The 20658-nt window shown below is 50.1% G+C and overlaps 1 protein-coding gene across 4 annotated transcripts in view; it reads left to right on the top strand.

The window, feature by feature from the left end:
- The window catches only part of IQSEC1 (IQ motif and Sec7 domain ArfGEF 1), a 71812-nt gene that overhangs the window by 20709 nt on the left and 30445 nt on the right, over positions 1-20658 (top strand). For all 4 annotated transcript variants that reach the window (XR_015714661.1, XM_087818042.1, XM_087818044.1 and 1 more), the window contains exons 2-3: positions 12440-12728; positions 18035-19284. Coding sequence is in view for 3 of the 4 variants with exons in the window: in XM_087818042.1 (XP_087674168.1) it covers positions 12440-12728; positions 18035-19284 (1539 nt within the window). In the remaining variant the exon portion in view is untranslated. The remainder of the gene's footprint in view (positions 1-12439; positions 12729-18034; positions 19285-20658) is intronic.

Raw genomic sequence — 20658 nt, 5'->3', positions numbered from 1 at the left:
CTCTCTGAAGCCCCCAGGTTGCCTTCACCTTGCTTCTGGTCTCATGGCCCTGCCTGCTTCCTTTTCCCCAGGATGGCCCCCAGAGAGACCTGGGGTGGCAGCTGGTCCTGAGGTTTCCGTTCAGCTGAGCTATCCCTGCCCTTGTGCAGGGGACAAGACCTCCAGTTCTTTTCCACATCCTGTCCCTCCCAGACCTCGCCCTGGTCTGTCTGAGTGCCTCCCCCAGGACCTGGAGCTGAGCAAGATCACCCCCTTTCTCATCCTGGGTGATAAACCTGGGTTAATAGAGCCTAGGCAGCGACCAGTGCAGAAAGCCCCCCAAGGGAGCTTGTGAGGACTGGGAATTAGTAGGTCCTGCCAGGAGTAACTCTCAGATTATTGGCCTGAGCAGTTGGAAGGCTCCTCCTTTTCTGGAAATCAGAAACCCTGAAAGCAGAGCCCCGGGTGGGGGTAGGAGGCTCACAGGGCCTGCAGGCATGAGGACATATGCATTTCAGGAGACCCTTTTGCTCTGGCCTGTGAAGACTGCCAGGAATCTGGAATGAGGCTCCTGGTATGGACATTTAACCACTTGCTCCAGCCTGGCCCACTCTGAAGAGTGTGGCTTTACCATGTGATATGACTGCACCTGGCCACACGCAGCCCAGGCTTACTTATCGCGTGACTGTGCAGTACCCCAGGACCCCCAGGCTCTCAACCCCAACCCTGCCCCAGCATGTCAACTGCATGTTCTTCCTCTGGGCAGCCAGGTGGTAGATACACCTGCTTGCAGCTCTACTCTTCCCTACGTGGGTGACCTCAGCCCAGTGACTCCGAGTCATCTTCAGAAGGGACAGTGATTTGCTGCCTCCTTACTCCCAGGGATGGTGTTTGGGTTACCAGCCATGTAATTTAAACATTCAGCACAGTATCTGTACCTACCACATAACCCCAGTCTGTGTGGCTAAGTCTGTGTGCACTGTGAGTGAGTGTGTGGGCTCTAAGGCCAGACTGCCTGGGCTCTCATTCACTCACTGGCTGTGTGACCTTGGGCATGGGCTCGACCTTCTATGCCTGAGGACTAAGTGAGCTACATGTGAGCCTTACAGCACTGCTAGATACGTAGACATTAGCTGTCATCATTGCCATCATCATCGATGCTAGAGGGAACGGCTGGCACCTAGTAGTGGGCCCCTGTTTCTGCCATGCCCCCTCCCTTTGCCCCCTCACCTATGCCCAGAGCCGCCTCCGACTAACATTTTTCTTGAGAAAAGTCACTTATGACTTCACAGGTCATAATTAGAGACAACTGTGGCCTTGAGACCGAGGGCCCCCCAACCTGACTTACTCCCCAGCTAGAGTCAGGACATGGTTTCTGAGCCATGGGGCCTGGGTCCCTTTCTAGGACTCTCCTGCCCTCCATCATCACCAGTGCCTATGGCCCATGGCTGGAGGTAGGTGTCCTCAGAGAGAGAGGCCCTGCAGCAGTGGGGGCAGGTGACCCTGGCTTCCACCCTGGGCCTGTCTGCCCCTCTCTTCTCTAACTGCTGGGGCTTGTGGGTTGGGCCCTCAATCAAAGAATTCCCAAAGACAGAAATTAGAATGTGCTTTCTATGAGCAAAACAGCCTTTTAAGGACTTCACCTGTATCAACTCTGTTAAGCCTCACAATAGTCATGTGAAGTCAGTACTCTAATCACCCCCATTTAACAGGAAAGGACACTGAGGCACAAAAGTCTCCCTGCCTGTGGCCACACAGCTGGTAAATGGTGCAGCCAGCATTCCAGCCTAGACATCTGGCTTAGAGGCCACAGCAAGGTGCCCACTGAGCCCCACCTTGGCAGAAAGGAGGCAGGGCATGGTGGGAGGGCATTTCACATATGTTCTCTGTTCGTTTTCCACATCTTAGGGTAGTCAGAAACTCTGGATGCTACTCTGTGGTGATCCAGACATTTCCCCACATAAAAATAGCAACGTGGAGGAAGGCGTGTTTGGAAAACTGGAGAGGAGAGGGGCAGCTTAGGGTAACCATCCAGTGACGCAGAGCTTGGAGTTTCTGGGCCATTGGAGCCGAGTGTGGAGATATCTGTGTGCAGCTCCAGCTCTTTTCTGCTCTCCAGCCCTTTTTTGATGGTCCCACCTCTGGGTCCCATTGTGCACAAGTGGATCTTGCATCTTGGAAAGGAGCCGGTCCCAGGTCCCTGTCTTTGCTGGAAACCAGGGCTTTCAGGGACTCCTGGTAGAGTGGGTGGACTTCTTTTTTTCTAGGTAATCCACACAGTGACAAGGAATGTGGAAGTGGGGTTGCAGTAGGCGGGGATGGCCTCATGGAGGAAGTAGGATTTGAGCTGAGACCTGGGTGTGGCCCCTCAGAGGCCAAGGAATACAAGTAAAGGGCAGTGGGGAGAGGCAAGTTGGGGTACAGATTCAAACCACCTATAGTAGCTCTAGCTGGTATAGGAGTCCTTTTGCCACACCTCTGACTGGTGTCTGACGTGCTGCAGCTGGCACATTTCTAGTGACAGATTGCTTACCACCTCCTGAGCAGCCCTGGCCACGGGAGAGCACTTTTTCTCAAGTGGGGCAGCATGATCATGGTTCTGTTTGCAGGAGAAGTCTGCTCCATCCTTTACTTGTCAACCCACTATAGGCTCGCTGGCAGGCATCGTGTCTTCCCTTTGCTGCTTTTCTCTTGGCCAAGTAGTCCCAGCTTGGTGGAAGGTGATTTCTAGACCCCAAGGTTTGCTCCTGGCATACTGTGATTTGGGGTTATCAAAGAGAGTTGACCTCACATGCCAAGGGAAGTGAGCTTTGTGGAGTGCTGTGTTGCAAGATGTGCGGGAGGGGCCCTGTGATCCGTTAGCAATGTCTGCTTCATGCAGGCAAGTAGGAGTGGTGCGCATGTGCCCAGGTTTGCGATCCCCACTTTGGGGCTCTGGACAGTTGTTCAGTGCAGCACCAATACACTGTCTTCTGCCAGGATCTGGCCCTGGCGGTGGGCAGCAGGGCAGTGCAGTGTCAGCTCCTGGCTTCTTGTTAGTGACTGGCTCCCCAGCTGCACCACAATGCTGTTCATATGAAACTTGTGATTCCTCTCTTTTTTTTATAAGAACGTCTATTAAACCAGATCTTCCCCCATCTTGACATTGTTTTCATTATATGGACATATAATCAATTTGAATCAATCCCTGTTGACAGGCATTTAGGTTATTTCCAAATTTTTATAATTAGAAACAATACTGTATTGAAATTCCTTATATTCGCTCCTTTGCACCGCTGATCCTTTCTTAGTGTCAGTTTCTAGAAAAGGGATTTCTGGACCAGGAGCTTCTTCTCGATTGCAGGCAGCAGCCACCTAATCATCTTAGACTATTCCAGAAACACCACACTGTCAGGGAATACCAGGGACTTGGAACAGGTGCCCACCCCATTCCTTGATTTGCGCGTGGCCCAACAGTCTAAGAGTTTGAGAATCCCAGTGTGGAACTGGGGACCGACTACAGAGTATTCAGTCCTGCTTGTGGGAGAAGCTTCACCAAGGGAACCAATCTGGGTGATGAGATGCTGAACACGTGGGAAATAACTGTGGCAAAGAAGTGGTATTCAAGGCGTGGTTGGGTGGGCCTGGAGGCTTAGGAGGGCAAAGGCAGTAGTGGGAGAGGAGGGTGGACGTGGAGGTGAAGGTGGACCTGGCAGCTCCCTGACCCAAAAGTCCCATCTATGTACACAGGTCAGAAGCAAAGAGCTTTGTCTCTGGAGCAATCTGCTGTGGGGATCTTGCTGTGGCAAGTGAGAAGATGACTGTTCTGCTCTCATTTGACACTTTCTCCTTGCTCAAGAAAAAACTAGGGTTAGAGCTGAGCTCTAATCAGGACAGGGGCTTAGATCCTCAAGTTTTAGAGTGCTGCTATAAATAAAGCATCTTTATTGGTTCAGCCAGTCACAATCTACATGATTTAATTTGATAATTATTTCTAGCTGCTACTCTGAAAAAGTTCCACCTACTTCTGAGAGTGTCTGTTGATGCACGTACTTGTCAACACTGGGCATTTTCACTTAAAAAATTTATCTGTCAGCCAGGTTAAGAAAAGACTCTTCTAATGTCTAATATTGTGTAGCTTTTGATTGGGACCAATAAGACGTGATGTTCTCTGGCTCACGATGTGTTCTTAAGCTGCATATCTACATTCATGATGTGCTCACTTTTGTCCACTTGTTTTACTGGAGGACAGTGTTGGGTGTGGCACCATGGTGGTTGCAGTAGGATGGCCTTGCCATTTCTTTTCTTCTTATCAGATAGTCTGAGGTTGGTTTTGATTTTGGGGGCATGGAAGGGCTGCCACATTCACGACTCAAGGGGACATCATTCACGTAGATTCCACAAGACTTGGTGACAGATTGAATGAGACAGGGGTGGGGTTGGCTCTAGGGAGGACTGAAGTGATGACGTCCAGGACTCTGGCTCAGGTCACTGTGTCACTGCCTAGTGATGGGGAAAGATCACAAGGTAGGTTTGTAGCACATGGATGTCGAGTGGGGATGATGTAAGAAGAAATCATGCTTCTGGACTCAGCACGCAGCAGGTGGGAAGCGCATCACTCATTCACAAGTATTTAATGAACACTTAGTGGGCACACATGTCGGCACTTGAGGAATATCAATAAGCAAAACAGACAAATTATCCTTGCCCTCATAGAGCTTATGTTCTGATGCAGGAGATAGACAGGAAACCAAAAAATACAATGAATACATTATACAGTGTGTTCCAAGGTGATGATTGTCATGGAGAGGGGGAAAAAGCAGAGTAGAGATTAGGAATGCTGAGGGGAGGGTGATGTGGTTTTAAATTAGGTGAGTAGGGGGGAGCCTCCTTCAGAAGGTGGCATTGAGTAAAGAACTGAAAGAGGTAAGGGTGAGGTCCATGCAGATATTGGGGAAGAGTGTTCCAGGCAGAGGGAATAGCTAGTGCAAAGGCCCTGAGGCAGGAGTGTGCCTCCCTCTTGAGAAGAGAGGGAGGGAGTCCGAGGCTGGAGTAGAATGAGCAAGGAGAAGAGGAGCCAAGGTGAGCCCCGCTGAGGACTGGCCTTGAAGGACATGTCAAGGACAGTGTCTTCTAAGTGTAATGAGGAGTAGAGGAGGCACTTGGTCTGGTTTATGTTTTATCAGGATAGTTCTGACTGCCATGGAGAGAGGAGGCAGGGAGACCAGTGAGGAGGCCGTCTCGATAATCCAGGGAACCTTGCTGGTGGCCTAGACCACCTTCAAAGGTAGAACTAACTGATAGAGGAGAGGAAGCTGGAGTTGCATCATGAAGGGAAAGGCTGTGGTGACTGTCAGACCCCTTCCCTTGGCCTTAAATGGAGGTTGGGCCCCCTCTCACTAGCATGTTCTAGAACCTGCTGGCCTAAGACATTTAGAAGGCCAGGCATTGCGCAGAGCAGGACTCCTGAGCTGGCATAGCTCCAGAAAGTTCTTGACTCCTCACAATCATCTCCATTCTTACCAGATTTGAAGAGTGCCCCTCCTGCTAGACCCAACCCTCCCTCCAGGGAGGTACACCATGCTAATGTCCTGCCTAGGAGCCCAGCCATCTGGGCAGCCAGGCCCTTGCCCACTACAAGGCAAGGTACAGCCCTTAGTTCAGTGACCCTCACCTCACCTGTTTCTCTTAACCCCCTCTGCCCCAAACCACAGGCAACTGGGAATGATGACAACCTCACAAGTTCACAGGCAGGCCCAAGCCCATGCTTCCTTCCCTGATGGTAGGAAGATTGTCCTGTTTTGCCTGCTTACATTTGTTTTGAGGCCAGATCAGCAAGGGCTAGGGAAAGGATTGAATCCATCACCTACATGAGAGGTGGGCACTGCTCCTTTTCCCGAGCGCTGGGCAGTGGTGAGGGTCCAGGCCTGCCCCACTCCCTGACAGCCACCAGCAGCTCCGAGGTAGCACACAGGTGTCTGCCTCTGGGGATGCTCAGAAACCTCCCTCTCTCTTTGTGTTTCTGCAAACTCAGGGTAGCCAGGATATTTTAAATCCACATGAGCAGAGCTGTGACCAAGCACGTCCAGCATGGGGGTGTCCTGGCGAGGTGTGTGCAGGCGGCTCTCAGAAGGTGGGATGGCGGGGGGAGGACGAGTCTTTCAGTCGCCAGGTGGGCTTTTCCACGGAGACTGCTCATCTGTAAGTTGGCGTTGACCGCCTGCAGGTCTGACATGGGGACTGCTTCACTCTTCCACATGCTATTTATTATGAGGCACTGTTTGAAGCTTTATCAGAACTGTCAACATAAGAAATATCCAAACCTATAGAGAATTTTTATAAGAGTATTTGAGCCAAACTGATGACATGCCAGAAAGCGAGATCTCAAATGCTCCAGAGAATGACAGTTTTGAAGTTTTTTTTATACATTTGAAATTAAAGGAGGGAACTAAGGAAGATTACATGGAGGTGGGAGAAAGCAAGGAGGAGATTGAATTACAGGATAGTTAAGATTATGTGCTTTTTGAGGGTGGTTACCACTTATTTGAAAGTGGACAGGGCTGGCTTAAGGCAAAAATAAACCTTTTACTAAAAAAGTTATATGCCTGGGGTGCGACTACCCACAATAACCTGCCCAGTTAGGAATTTTTTATTAGATCACCCTGCGAAGTTACTTTCCATAGAACCCCCTTTTTTTTTGTCCACAGTTCCCCTATTTGGTCATAAATCACTTCAAAGGGTGTGTTGATGACCAACCTCTTGGTCGGATACTGTGGTCTCAGAGCTGGGAAGGCTCATTCTTAGGAAGTCTCAGTATGGATGTTGTCTCGTTGAAAAGATGGACCACTGGCGATGAGGCTGTACTGTAACCATGGGAGGGGAGCTGAGGCCAGAATTTCCAAAAGGGAAGGGCAGGTAAACGAAGGCAGTCAGGCCTGTTGGGCCTTCACTGCGACAAGCACTTGGCGTCGTTTCTGTCCTGTGGGCCAGCACGATCGAGTTTTTCCTTGTCTCACTTTTCTGTATTTTGCATCTAGTGTAACATTCACATAAGACATGAAAAGAGGGTTAACAGTTATTTTATACATGGTCAGTAATTTTAAAGGGTTGGATTATATAGAAAAACAAAGAACAAGTATAATAGTTACTATGGCGAATATTATTAGCAGACAGGCATAAGCAATGGAAATGGATTCTGCGTTCAGCATCAATTTGTGGGCACACGGACCTTGTTGATGTCTCTGGACAGCTGTCTACCTCCGATGTCAGGGGCCTCTCATCCTAGAGGAGTCTTTGGTGTCCCTTGTAGGTGGAGGCAAGTGCCAGAGACAGGGGTCAATGTCCCTTCTCTATGCCTCATAAGGTGCCTCCCGATGAGATTGGAGAGTGTCTTTTATTTGATGTTCTTTCCAATAAGCAAAATCTCCAGGCAGCAGTCGGTGGCCTTTAAAGTCTTTGTCTCCTGGGAGCTTGCAGTGAATGGAAGTGGTCACCTACTTGGCATTTTCTTGAAGTGACTTTATCAAATCTTGGCAGTCGTGTCTCCTCTCAACAATGTCAGCTCCTAAGTTCCTTCATCTAATTTAAGTCCAGCCTCAGTGCACGGTGATGCATGAAGGAATGCAAAAATGGGGTTCACCAGGGAGCTGGAAAGAAGCTAGCAGCTGTCTTGGGTTCCTCATAACACTGACTACTCATTTTTATCACTTATTTTACAATGCTTCCCATGCAATTTAACATTAAAAAAAACAAAACAAATCTTTTGAGGTGTTCCAGGGGTCCTTCTGGAGTACCACAAAGTGATTCCTACACTTGTGAGATTTTTAATTGTTAAAAACCTCAATTTCTAGTGAAAATTAGTAATCAAATTTATAAAGACATTTTAAAACCTCTAGAAACATATTTCATAGATGTCAAAGTCAATTCATGGATTATTTTTGTAAAACAAGGTAAATGCAAATATTACATTTCGTATCAATAACTTGAAAGATATTTCTGTTCTATTTAAACCAACAAAATTTAACTTTATTTTCTAAAGAGTAATTCTAGATCACGTGAACTTGAAAAGCTTTTGGGTTAGTTTCTGTATTTCTGAGAATTTTAGAATATCCAATCATTACAAGTGCTTGCTTTCAAAGTCAATTAATTTTAATATGTTAAATTAACTTTAACAATATCATCCGGAGGTAAAAAGTTGTTTCACTTTTACAAATAGATATATAGAAACACATACAGACTTTTTAGCCATGAGAAAAATGAAATCGTTTATAAAAGAACAGTTGGATCCAAATTTTGTTTTTACAGTTGGGATAAGAAGACACTTAAAATTTGTATCTGTCCTTGACAAGTGCAGTTCCAAATGACCTTCCCCTTTAAAGATGAGGACAGGCTTTTTTTTTTTTTTTTTAAGGAGATTTAAGTTTTTTCATTGCATTGTGGTATTAGAGACAAACAAATGTCTAAAATAGCTCTCTACTTTGGTCTTTGTTATTGCTTTGAGATCTACTTGGATTTGCAAGAAAATAAATTTGACAGAAAATTAATTTCATTTTAAGGCAACATGTTCTCAACCATTTTATTTTATTATTTTTTAAATTTATCTTTATTATTGAAAGTATTACAGATGTCCCCCTTCCCCCCATTGATCCCTCCACTCTGCATCTGCCCCACTTCCAGGCCTTCCCCATAATATTGTCTATGTCAATAGGTTATGCATATGCATATAAATTCTTTGATTAATCTCTCCCCAACCACTCCCCCACCCCTGCCTTGCCTCTGAGATCCCTCAGTCTGTTCCATTCTTCTATGTCTCTGGATCTATTTTGTTCATCAGTTTATTTTGTTCATTATATTCCACATATAAGTGAGATCATGTGGTACTTGTTTTTCTCTGACTGGCTTATTTTGCTTAGCAAAATACTCTCCAGGTCCCTCCATGCTGCCCCAAAGGGTACGAGACCCTTCTTTTCACAGCTGCGTAGTGTCCATGGTGTGAATGTGCCACAGATTTTTTTATCCATCAGCTACTGATGGGCACCTGGGCTGTTTCCAGATCTTAGCTATTGTAAATTGTGCTGCTGTGGACATGGGGGTGCATAGATTCTTTCTGATTAGTGTATCAGGTTTCTTAGGATATATTCCTAGGAGTGGGATCACTGGGTCAAATGGCAGGTAAGTTTTTAATTTTTTGAGGAAACTCCACACTGTTTTCCACAGTGGCTGCCCCAGTCTGCATTCCCACCAGCAGTGCACTAGGTCCCCTTTCCCCACACCCTGGCCAGCACAGGTCATTTGTTGATTTGTTGATGGAGCCATTCTGACAGATCTGAGGTAATGTCTCATTGTGGTTTTAATTTGCATCTCTCTGTGATTAGTGACTTTGAGCATTTTTTCATGTCTCTTGGTCATCTGTATGAGGAAAGGCATTTTTAATACCTCAAAGAATTGAGTCACCACCTAAACTACATCATAGGTTGATCCATTTATCTAAACCCTTGTTTTGAAGCTTTGAGAAATCAATTAAATGTTTTCAATTCATTCTGCCTAATTTTACAGCCAGCTTTTTCTAATTGTGCCTGGAAATGACTAGAAGTAACAAAGGATCCTGCAGGAGTATTAATGGGGGCTGACGGTTGTGGGGCTTGGACTCGGAGGCACAGTTTCCCAGTTATAGTTTTCCTTTGAGATCTGTAGAGCCTGAACACACTTATAGGGAAGACAAGCCTTTATGTGTGCCCGTCTTTGGATGAGTCAGATGTGCTGAATCTCTCTATAGGACTGCTTCACACCCTGGAGAAATATTTCCTCAGGCAACTCCACAAAGATTCTTAGTCACTTAAGAATACCTGATCCAGGTTAGGGAAGCAATATCCTTTCTTTTTTGGACCTAACAAGAGTTCAGTCTCTCATTTAACCAGAAAAGGTTTTGTTCAGACTCTTAGTAAGCAATCCGATTTAAAAACCCTGAAACCCTACGATTAAAAGCAGCAACCCATTTTCTCTGCTTTCCCTGGGTTCTCTCAACCCATTTCGACCTTGAGGATTTTCTAAGAACAGCCCAAAGTCAGGACCTGCTACCTAAAGCAGGGAGGTCCAGGACTTCAAGAGAAACTCATCCGAGTTTGTCCAGTGTGAAGGGGGGGGCTGTGGGGCACAGTGCACCCCTGCTGGAACCTCCTACCTTATACGGGTCTGCAGGGTGGTCCTGGGTGGGCTTCTTCAGAATCCTGCAACACTACACCAAGTAAATGTTGATGCAAGAAATGTCCACACCTGTAGAGAATTTTTCTAAGAGTTTATTTGAGCCAAAATTGACAGCATTTCCAGGAAGCAAGATCTCAGATGCTCCCGAAAGAGTTTTGCAATGTCTTTTATACATTTGGAATTAAGGAGGGGAGAGAAGGAAGATTACATGAAGTTGAGAGAAAACAAACCACAGGTTAGTTAAGATTATGTGCTTCCTTGAAGATGATTACTTCTGATGGGTCTGAAAAAGACAGGGCTTGCTTAAGGCAAAGATAAGCCTATTATTTTTTTAATTTTTAAATTTTTAAATCCTCACCTGAGGATATTTTTTCCATTGCTTTTCAGAAAGAGTGGAGTGGAAGTGGGACATGGGGAGAGAGACAGACAGACAGACATTGATGTAGAGAGACACGTTGATTGGTTGTCTCCCACATGCTCCCTGCAGGGATCAGGCCTGCAACTGAGGTACATGCCCTTGGCTGGAATCGAATCTGAGACCCTTCAGTCCAAAGGCTGACGTTCTAACCACTGAGCCAAACTGGCTAGGGCTAAATAAGCCTTTTTTATAGGTCTGGGGTGTGACTACCCACCATGACCTGCCCAGTTATGAATTTATGATCAGATCACCCTGTGAGGTTACTTTTGGTTAGATTTATTACAGAGCCCCTTTATTGTCCACAAAATAGTACTAGAATTTTTTAAAAAATATATATCTTTATTGATTTCAGAGAGAGGAAGGGAGTGAGAGAGAGAGAGAAACATCAATGATGAGAGAGAGTCATTAATCTGCTGCCTCCTGCACGCCCAACACTGGAGATCCAGCCTGCAACCCAGGCATGTGCCCTGACCAGGAATTGAACCTCGATCTCCTGGCTCATAGGTCAGTGCTCAACTACTGAGCCACGCTGGCCGGGTAGTACGGAATTTTAAGTTCTGCCTGTCCCCATCCTTTTCCCTACCCAATACAACACATACCCAAAGGAAGTTGCTGCTGGTGACTGATGTCAGGAGAGTTGTGAAGGGTGGCATTCCTCTGCCCCTGGAAGGCATCTAGGCTAGCTCATTTGTATTACTGATAGGGAAGCAGGCCTTGAAATGAGGGCTGACCCACCCTAGGTCACAGCAGATCAAAGCAAAGCACCTAGTGTCTCTTTTTTTTAAACTGATTTCAGAGAGAGAAAGGGAGAGGGGAGGGAGAGAGAGAGAAACATCAGTGAGGAGAGAGAGTGACTGATTAGCTGTCTCCTGCAGGCCTCCTACTGGGGATGGGGCCCCAAAACCCAGGCATGTGCCCTGACTGGGAATCAAACCGTGACCGCCAGGTTCATGGGTTGATGCTCAACCACTGAGCGAACCAGCCAGGCACACCCAGTCTCTTAACTTCTAGCCCAGGGCTCTTCCCCAGAGATGGACCTCTGTCACACTTTAGCTTCTAGGGAGCAGAATGGGATGTCCCTTGTCACAGGAGAGCCACTGCATGTTCCCAGAGGCCAGAGCCAGTGGTGAAGTTGAAGTCTTGTCACCCATCCCTGGCTCAGGGCAGAATTGGAATTGAAAGGCAGGCTGCTTCCCTGTTCACTGTGTGGGTCTGCTGCCTTCGTCTTGGGCCCTCTCTGCTCCAGAGCCTCCTTCTCTAAGCCCCTACTTTGAGTCTCACCTAGGAGTCAGGGACCAGTCTCACATTCTACACTTGGCAATGTCCCCCTGCCAATCCCTGTGCCAAGTGGAGGCAATGGAAGGGGGTAAACCAGTTGGCCCATTGGTCTGCTGACAGGAACACTGAGGAGGACTGTAGCCTGGGTGGCCTGTGTGCCTTCTCTGGAAGTGTGGAGTACCTACTGTGTGCAGGCTTTGTTCTAGACATTGGTATCATCAGTGGATCAGTGGGCTACACCTCTGTCCTCACAATTGACATTTTTGTATAGGAGATGGACAGTAAGGAAAATCAGTTAGTAAAGTGTCAGAGTTAGAAGGTGATAAGTTTTACAGAGAAAAATGAAACCTCAGGGAGGTGCGCCTCAGGAAGATTTGGAGTGGAGTCTTGGCAGGGTCCCTCTGGCTGTACAAAGTGATCGACTGTAGGAGGGTGATGGGAAGTAGGAAGGCTGGCTGGAGTCGTACTGTAGTATGGTAGGCTGCCTCTTGGCCATTACCCGCTCCTACCTCCTGGTGCCCCGAAATGCCCTGGGTTCTGGTTTCTTGCTCACTGGAGGCCTCTCTCCTCTCTATTCTACAGTGTGGAGGGCGAGGCCCCCAGCAGCGAGACCTGCACATCATTGGACAGCCCCTCAGCCTATCACCAGGACCCCTTAGCACCTGGCTCCAGCCTGAGCCCAGACCACTACGAGCACACTTCTGGGGGCGCCTATGGGCTGTACTCCGGGCCACTGGGGCAGCGCACACGGAGGCCCAAGCTGCAGCACTCGACCTCCATCCTGCGCAAGCAGGCTGAGGAGGAGGCCATCAAGCGCTCACGTTCCCTTTCTGAAAGCTATGAGCTCTCCTCGGACCTGCAAGACAAGCAGGTAGGTGGGACCAGACTCTGGGCCACTTGGGGACAGGCAGCAGTGCTGCTCGGCCTGCCAGCGTGTCCCCCAGGAACGACGCAGCCCTTTGCTGGGGCCGCCTGAGGCAGTGGGCCTCTCAGCTTCCCTGATGGTGCTCTGCGCGCTCTGACACGCGGCAGGATGAGTTAAGTGTAAGCTCCCTAAGAAAGAGCCTTTGCCTAAGCCAGAGCTGATTGGCTCCTCCCAATGATGGAGGGAGTCAGAGTGAAGAGGCTGAACTCTGGACATTTCTTCTGTTAGGCCTTTCCCTTTGCCTTGTTCCCAGCCCTAATGGCTGGAGTCCAGGGGCTATGTTGGCGGTCTGGTTGTCAAGGCCTGACACCACAAGGATACACAGGTTGTGTGGCTGGCTGCTGAGTTTCTAAGTCCCCAGGAGAGTTCTGACCCTTGGGAAGTCTGTTCAGGAAGCCCCCGGGGAGAAGGGAGGGAGGTTACTTTACAAGGGAAATAGCTCTTACTTGAAGAAGAACCAGCGATGATACCCTTCCAGTTCACAACTTAGAATCCTTGTGGGAAATCACCCAATCCTAAGGCCACACTCCTCCTTGAGGGGCCTTTACCCAGACCCGCACTGTGAGGTCAGTGCCTGTGTGCTGAGCAAGGCTGATGCACCACCTGGCTGGGCTCCAGGAAGGACTAGAGAAAGCCTCTTGGGGTTGAGGGAAGAGAGGAAAGGTCTTTCCCAGCTGGGTGGTGGTGAGTGGGGGAGCAGAGGGAGCAGGAGGCAGTTGGGGATCAGAGAGTTCTCACTTTTAGCCCCTTGGAGTGCAGGCACATAGTAGGCACTTCAACAAGAATTCAGGCATGAAACTACGAGGGAAACTTTTAGCCCTCAGGAGAAGTCCCAGGCTTCCTGGAAGCAGCTGTTTAAGCAGGGAGGGTCAGGTGGTCTTACTTTTCCAAGCTCCTGGGCACACAGCTTTGGGTAGTCTCCTGTGGGTCCTGAGCAGACACCTCTGCACCGGCCTGGCACCAGGACCCTGTCTTATCTTCCCTTCTGCCCACATCTGCCCCACTCCTGGCTGCCCTCTGTCTGCTTCGAGTCTTCCCATTTGTCTTTGGAGCAAAGGTTCGGGCCTGCTGTGGCCCTGACTTCTCCGGGGAGCAGTGTAGGTACTGCCCAAGGTGGGTCTTTCCCCACCAGCACCTCTCTCCTGCTTTCAGTGTTGCCCTCTGACTCTGGACAGCCCTGATCTCACTTCATGCTTCTACCTGTGAGCCGATACTGAGAGGGGAGATGGCAAGTGGCTAGTACCTAATAGCAAATGGCCCATTCTCAGGGTGGGGGAGCAAATAATCCTCTGCCCCTGTGGTATTTGGTCCCGTGGACACAGCAGGGGGCACAGCCTCTGTTCCCTTTATCAGTTACACCTAGATCCAAAGTGGATCAGAAACAATTTATAGTAAAGGACATGTGCAGCAGGACCACTAAAATAGAATTAAGAAAGATTAGGACTAACGGAAGCCAATAGAAACAACCATGTGCTTCCTATAGCCTTAGTATGGCCACAGCTGTTGATTTTTGTCCCATGGCTATTGGCCAAATGTCCACCTTGTGCCAGACACTGTGTTGGGTGCTGGAGTGTCAGCAGTGGACAAGGTCATGCCCCATTTCTTAAGCTGACACTGTGGTTCCAGGAGATAGACCACGGACAGGTTAGCAATACAGACACAGTTTAATTCTAGAAAGTGATACAAATGTTAGAGATTGTGAAATAGGGGACAGAAATTAAGTGATTATGGGAGGTAACAGCATTGGAAGAGGGTGGTGGGGAAAACCTCTCTAAGGTAGCCTGAGAATTGGGTGTTTGTGGAAGGGGCTCTCTAGGTAATAGCAGTTGAAAGGCCCTGAAGCAGAATAGACTTGGGAGAGAGGATGGCAGGAAGAGGTGCTAAGAGGTGAGAGTGAAGAAGTGACATTGATGGTCACTGAGCATTTAACTCTGTGCTGAGCTTCTTGGTAAGTAAGACCAAAGTGGGAATAGAACAGATTACAAGAGAATTACCAGATGAATGTAGGATACCTGGTTCCAAAGGGGTTAAAATCTGTGTGATACAAAGTCCCATTTAAGTGAAAGGAGCCCAATGGGAAGCCTTGGATTTTCAGTCAGGTCCCTGGGTCTCTGTACCTCCTGGTAGTTTCCTGCCAGCAGGAGTGGGAGGCATAGTCATTGAGAGGTGGCTCGTTCTGCTCCGTGGAAGGGCCTCTCAGTTTTTCTTCCCTGCTGTTAGAAGTGCCCCTTTAAAGGGGGAGTGAGGGCTGATGGGAGAGCCCCGGCTAGGGTTGACTCCTTGTCGTGCTACTTCTTTGTGCCTCCTTTGAGAAGTGTGTGAGTATCTGCAGATGGGAAGTCATTGTGAATGTCAGGTGAGCACGTACTGATGACCTCCTCCCTGTGTCCCAGTGAGCTTCAGATCAGGCCTTGGGTGGGTGCTGGCTTAGAGGGAAGAGCGGCCACAGTGAGCCTGGGGGCATGTCAGGGCGGGCCTGGGTCAGTGTGTGCTCTGGGGAGGCCCGACAGGAGGGACTGAGGGGCTTTGATGACAAAACACAGCCCATTTCTGCCTTCCTGAAGTCCCTCTTCTCTCCTGCCCCTGCACCCCCAGATTTGGGGAGCTGGTCTCAGGCAAACAGGGTCACTGCTTACTTTGTGAAGTCAAAAGTTAGCAGGAGAAAATAGGCCCCAGAGTGAGCCCTGGCATGGTAATACCTCCCTATCCCAAAGGCTGACATAAGGGGCCCAGGACCACAGGCCTTGGAGGGCAGAGAAGGGAGGGCTTCCCTGGAGCTTAGCTTGCGCCTTTTATTGGCCCTGTGGGCTTACAAAGCTGCAGTCAAACCCAAACAACAAACGGCATACAGATGTGGAGTGAAGTCACCTTCAGGGTGAGGGAAAAACAGACCCACCCTTGCTGACTGGATCTGGCCAAGATTTGAAAAGTCAGTCTGAGCCACACGCACCCCCCAACCCCCTGTCCCCTCCCCTGTTCTGCTGCTTCCTCTCCTGTGGACCCCCCAGGAGCTCGTGTGGCCCACGTTGGAGGACCGGCATCCCTGAGATGGGTGGCTCACGGAACTGGGCATGCTCTCACTTTCCAGAGAGGCGAACAGGCTGCCAGCTGGCAAGTGGGGACCAGTGCCCATCCTTGGTGTGTGAGGCTGTGAGCCCTTGTTCCAGCCCTCAGTGGCTCTGAGCAGCCCTCTCTCCCGACTCCAGCATCTGTTTGACTTTATTTCAGTGACGTCTGTGCTTCTGTTCTCTGAGACAGACTCTTTTCTTCTTTTAATTTTTTTTTTTTATTGATTTTTGGAGAGAGAAGAAGGGAGAGGGAGAGAGAAAGAGAAACATTAATGTGAGAGCGGAACATCGATTGGCTGCCGCCTGCACACCCCCACTGAGGATTGAACCCACAGCCTGGGCATGTGTCCTGACCAGGAATCAAACCATTAACCTTTGGGTGCCTAGGACGACCTCAACCACTGAGCCACACCTGCCAGGGTGACTCTTCACTCTCTCTTTTTTTTTTTTTTTTTTTTGGTAATCCTCACCCAAGGATATTTTTTCCATTGATTTTTCCCTAGAGAGAGTGGAGAGGAGGGAAGGAGGAAGGGGGAGAGAGAGAAAGACATTGATGTGAGACAGACACATTGATTGGTTGCCTCCTGCACACAGGGATTGAACCTGCAACTGAGGTACAAGGTAGATGCCCTTGGCCAGGAATTGAACCTGCAAATCGAACCTCATGACCCGTCCATCTATAGGCTGACACTAACCAGTGATCCAAACTGGCTAGGGCAACTCTTCGCTTCTTGAGAGCAGGAAACTGTCTCTGTGTTGCCAGCTTTGGCGTGGTGCCTGCATGGATTAGGCAGGTGGGACCTAGGTGAGCTGGTGTGCTGCTTTGCCCCCTGAGCAGGGTGACTTGTTCCCGAGGATCTGAGAGCTCTCCTGGCCCCACATCAGGTGCCTCTTTTCCCGGCTCCCTGAGAGGCCAGTTCCTTCTCCTGGACTCCCACCAAGCAGGCTCCAGCTCCAGGTGCACGTTTGTTTCTCACTCAGGACTGAGGCGCAGGCAACAGCCCTCATAGCCTGGTCACAAGTGGGCTGGTGTGAGCCTCAGGACTTCTGGAAGCCCATGTGTCACACTGGAGAGTCCTAGCCCCTGTCACTGGCCTGCAGCCCTGCTCCACCTCCAAACTCTAGGGGAAGGGCTGCCAGGGCCTGTGGTACCAGAGAATAAGAAGGTGCTCCCAACCCTGGTGTGCGCTAGGTCTCTTCTCTGGGCCTCGTTTCCTCATCTGTATAGTGGGGGACTTGGGAACCCCATAATCTGTCAACACCTTCCAGGAATACACTTGAGGGTCTTTTAGCCCCAGGTGTCCCTGAACTTGGCATGTACTGAGCACTTGCCTCAGTCTCAATGAGTGATTGGCACAGTGTCTCAGCAGGGCCAGGGTTAGAATCCAGGCATCTGGCCTTGGAACCTGTTCCTCAGCTTGGCGATTCTCTCAGGTCTCCCTAAAATTTAGTGACCCCTCCAGGCCACAAAGAACGCACTGTCAGTGCCATAGAAAGGAAACAAGTCTGGAAGCCTACGGCTGATGCTCAGTGCCTGGGCCTCACTGAGATCTTAGGCAGGTCTTTTTCTGTGGTTAATCCTCACCCAAGGATATTTTTTCCACTGATTTTTAGAGAGTGGAAGGGAAGGAGGGACGGGGTGGGAAGGAGAGAGAAATATTGATGTGACAGAGATACATTGGTCGGTTGCCTCCTAAACACACCCCGACCAGGGTGGGGATCAAACCTGCAACCCTTCAGTGCAAGGACTGATGCTCTAAACACTGAGAAACATCAGCCAGGGCTGGCAGGTGTTTTAATCTGCACGTGCCTCAGGTTCCTCCTCTCTGGAGGGGCTACCTTCACCTCTTCCAACATCTCCAAAGTTGTGTTAAACTGCATACCACAAGATGTGCAAGGCTTCTGTGGCCAAAGAAGTTTGAGGAATCACCACCTTTTAAAGGTTCTGAGAAGTCCTGCAAAGAACATACTTGCTTTAACTTTAAAGGTGTTTCTCCATCTTATTTAACCTTAGAACCCAGATTGGGCACATTAGCATGCCCCAGTGGTTTTAAGCAGCTTAGGGACATGCTGAAGCCTTCCCAGACGGTGCCGCAACTGGCTGGGGAGGGAATGACTGCTCATAGGTATCTTGCTACTCCAGCACTCAGGAATGTCTTCACTCTCCTCTCCTTGCCCCTCCAGGTGGAGATGCTAGAACGGAAGTATGGGGGGCGCCTCGTGACCCGCCATGCAGCCCGCACCATCCAGACGGCCTTCCGCCAGTACCAGATGAACAAGAACTTCGAGCGCCTGCGCAGCTCCATGTCAGAGAACCGCATGTCCCGCCGGATTGTGCTGTCCAACATGAGGATGCAGTTCTCCTTTGAGGGGCCTGAGAAGATGCACAGCTCCTACTTTGAAGGGAAGCAGGTCTCCGTGACCAATGATGGCTCTCAGCTGGGAGCCCTGATGCCCTCTGAGTGTAGTGACTTCAGTGAGCCGCCTTCCCTCAAGTCTTCTGCCCCATCTAGTGACTTTGCAGACGCCATCACTGAGCTGGAGGACGCCTTCTCTCGTCAGGTGAAATCACTGGCTGAGTCCATCGATGACGCCCTCAACTGTCGCAGCCTTCATACTGAGGAGATGCCTGTCCCCGTGAGTGGGCGAGCCCGGGACACCGAGCCCCAGGCAGCCCTGCATGCTGTGGACCATCGCAAATTGGACGAGATGACAGCCTCGTACAGTGATGTCACCCTGTATATCGACGAGGAGGAGCTGTCACCACCCCTGCCCCTCTCCCAGGCGGGGCATCTGCCATCCAGTGCTGAGTTAGACCTGCAGCTGGGGGCAGGGGGCACCGCCCAGGACTACTGGGCGCTGGCTCACAAGGATGACAAACGGGACACTGACACGAGCTGTCAGAGCACACCGTCGCTGGAGCAGCAGGAACAGCGGCTGCGGGGGGAGCACCTCCCGCTGCTCACCATTGAGCCACCCAGTGACAGCTCTGTGGACCTTAGTGACCGTTCAGAGCGTGGCTCACTCAAGAGACAGAGTGCCTGTGAGCGCAGCCTCAGTGGGCAGCAGGGCAGCCCCAAGCACGGCCCCCACAGTGGCCCCCCTAAGGGCCTGCCCCGGGAGGAGCCAGAGTTGCGGCCCCGGCCTTCTAGGCCCCTTGATGGCCACCTGGCTATCAATGGTTCAGCCAACAGGCAGAGCAAGTCAGAGTCAGACTACTCAGATGGGGACAACGACAGCATCAACAGCACTTCTAATTCCAATGACACCATCAACTGCAGCTCTGAGTCGTCATCCCGCGACAGCCTGCGGGAGCAGACTCTCAGCAAGCAGACCTATCACAAGGAGACCCGCAACAGCTGGGACTCTCCTGCTTTCAGCAATGATGTCATCCGCAAGAGGCACTATCGCATTGGCCTCAACCTTTTCAACAAGTGAGTACCTGCTGGTCATGCAGGGATGAGAAGGGTGGGGCAGTGACACCCAAGGGACCTTGGCCAGGGCCTTACTCTCATGCCCCAGTGCTTCTGTGAGCACCTGCAGGGGTGGACGTCCAGCAGTGCCTGCAATAGCCAGTGCTATTGGTCGGGGAGATTAGAACCCAGTGAGCAGTGTTGTGGGGAGAGCAGATGCTGACAGGCTGAGCAGGGCAGAATGAGGGGCTTCTCTGCTAAAGCAACATGAGTTCAGGACCCTTTCAGCACCTAGAACAGTGACCAGTGCACAGCAGGTGCTCAGGAAACTACATAAAGCAGCAGTATGTGATGCCACGCCTGGCTGTGAGCATCAGGCTCCAGGGTTTGGATGGTGGGTGATGTGGAGCATGAAGATCTGAGCAAGGGCATGGTGTGGTCTGTGTGCTGGCTGGACTTGGAGGCACCTGTTGATGGAGGTGGACACAGGTAAGCCTGTGCTAGCAGAAGTCTCAGCCAGCCACCAGGTCCTTTGGGAGGAGTGTGAACTGGGCCTCTTGAGTGCTGTTTCCCTCAGGTGTTCTGGAAAGGTATACAGGACAGTCCTGACAGCAGAACTGAGGACAGAGGCAGGCCTTTAAAAGCAGGCTATTCTTAGCACTGCTAGAAGTAGCAAGCAAAGGGGAAGGGGCTGGACACTCCCTTGGAGGAGACATTGGCAGGCTCTGGTTATTAAACCTCAGATTTCACATTGTTTCCTCCCGTGGGGCCTCTGGGATTTGGGGTCACCAGACACCAGTCAGGGTTGAGGATGTGGCCAGCCAGCCTGACTGGTGGTTACTAACACATTTACTACACTTTCCTGCTTCCTTGTCTCCTAGATTAGGGTAGTCTTGTGGGCACTTTTGAGCCATCCCTGGTACAAGTGGAAGTGCTGTCTGGGGGATTCAGAGAGGCCTGTCCCAGAGGGCAGGAATAGGGAATGTTGCATTCCTATGGGGCCAGTTGGGTCTGGGGGTCTTTGGTCCTCACTCAGCTAAGAACTAAGAGTCTTGGACACCTGATATCTGCCATGGGTGCTCTTTCCCGAGACTCCCATCTGCCTGTCGTCTGCTGCATGTAAGGATCAGCCCTGCCACTGTGCAAGTTGTGGCCGAACAGCACGCTGGGCAGGGAAGGTCATGTCTTGCTGAGGCCATCCTAAGCTCTGTACAAAGAGTCTGCCCCACCTGCTTCAGGATACAGCTATTTCCTGGGTCAACTTAGACCCAGGCCTGTGCCCTCCTAGGGGAGGCCAAGATAACTGGGGGTTGAGATAACCTGGGGTTTTCCCCAGTATCCAAGCTTACCTCGGTCCTGGCAGATACTGTGTTCTGTTGTGGGAGTCCCAGCTGA

The sequence above is a fragment of the Miniopterus natalensis genome, chromosome 6 (assembly GCF_054644295.1).
Source record: "Miniopterus natalensis isolate mMinNat1 chromosome 6, mMinNat1.hap1, whole genome shotgun sequence".
Lineage (NCBI taxonomy): Eukaryota > Metazoa > Chordata > Mammalia > Chiroptera > Miniopteridae > Miniopterus > Miniopterus natalensis.
Note: the sequence above shows the minus strand (reverse complement) of the source record. Positions and strands in the feature narration are given on the sequence as shown.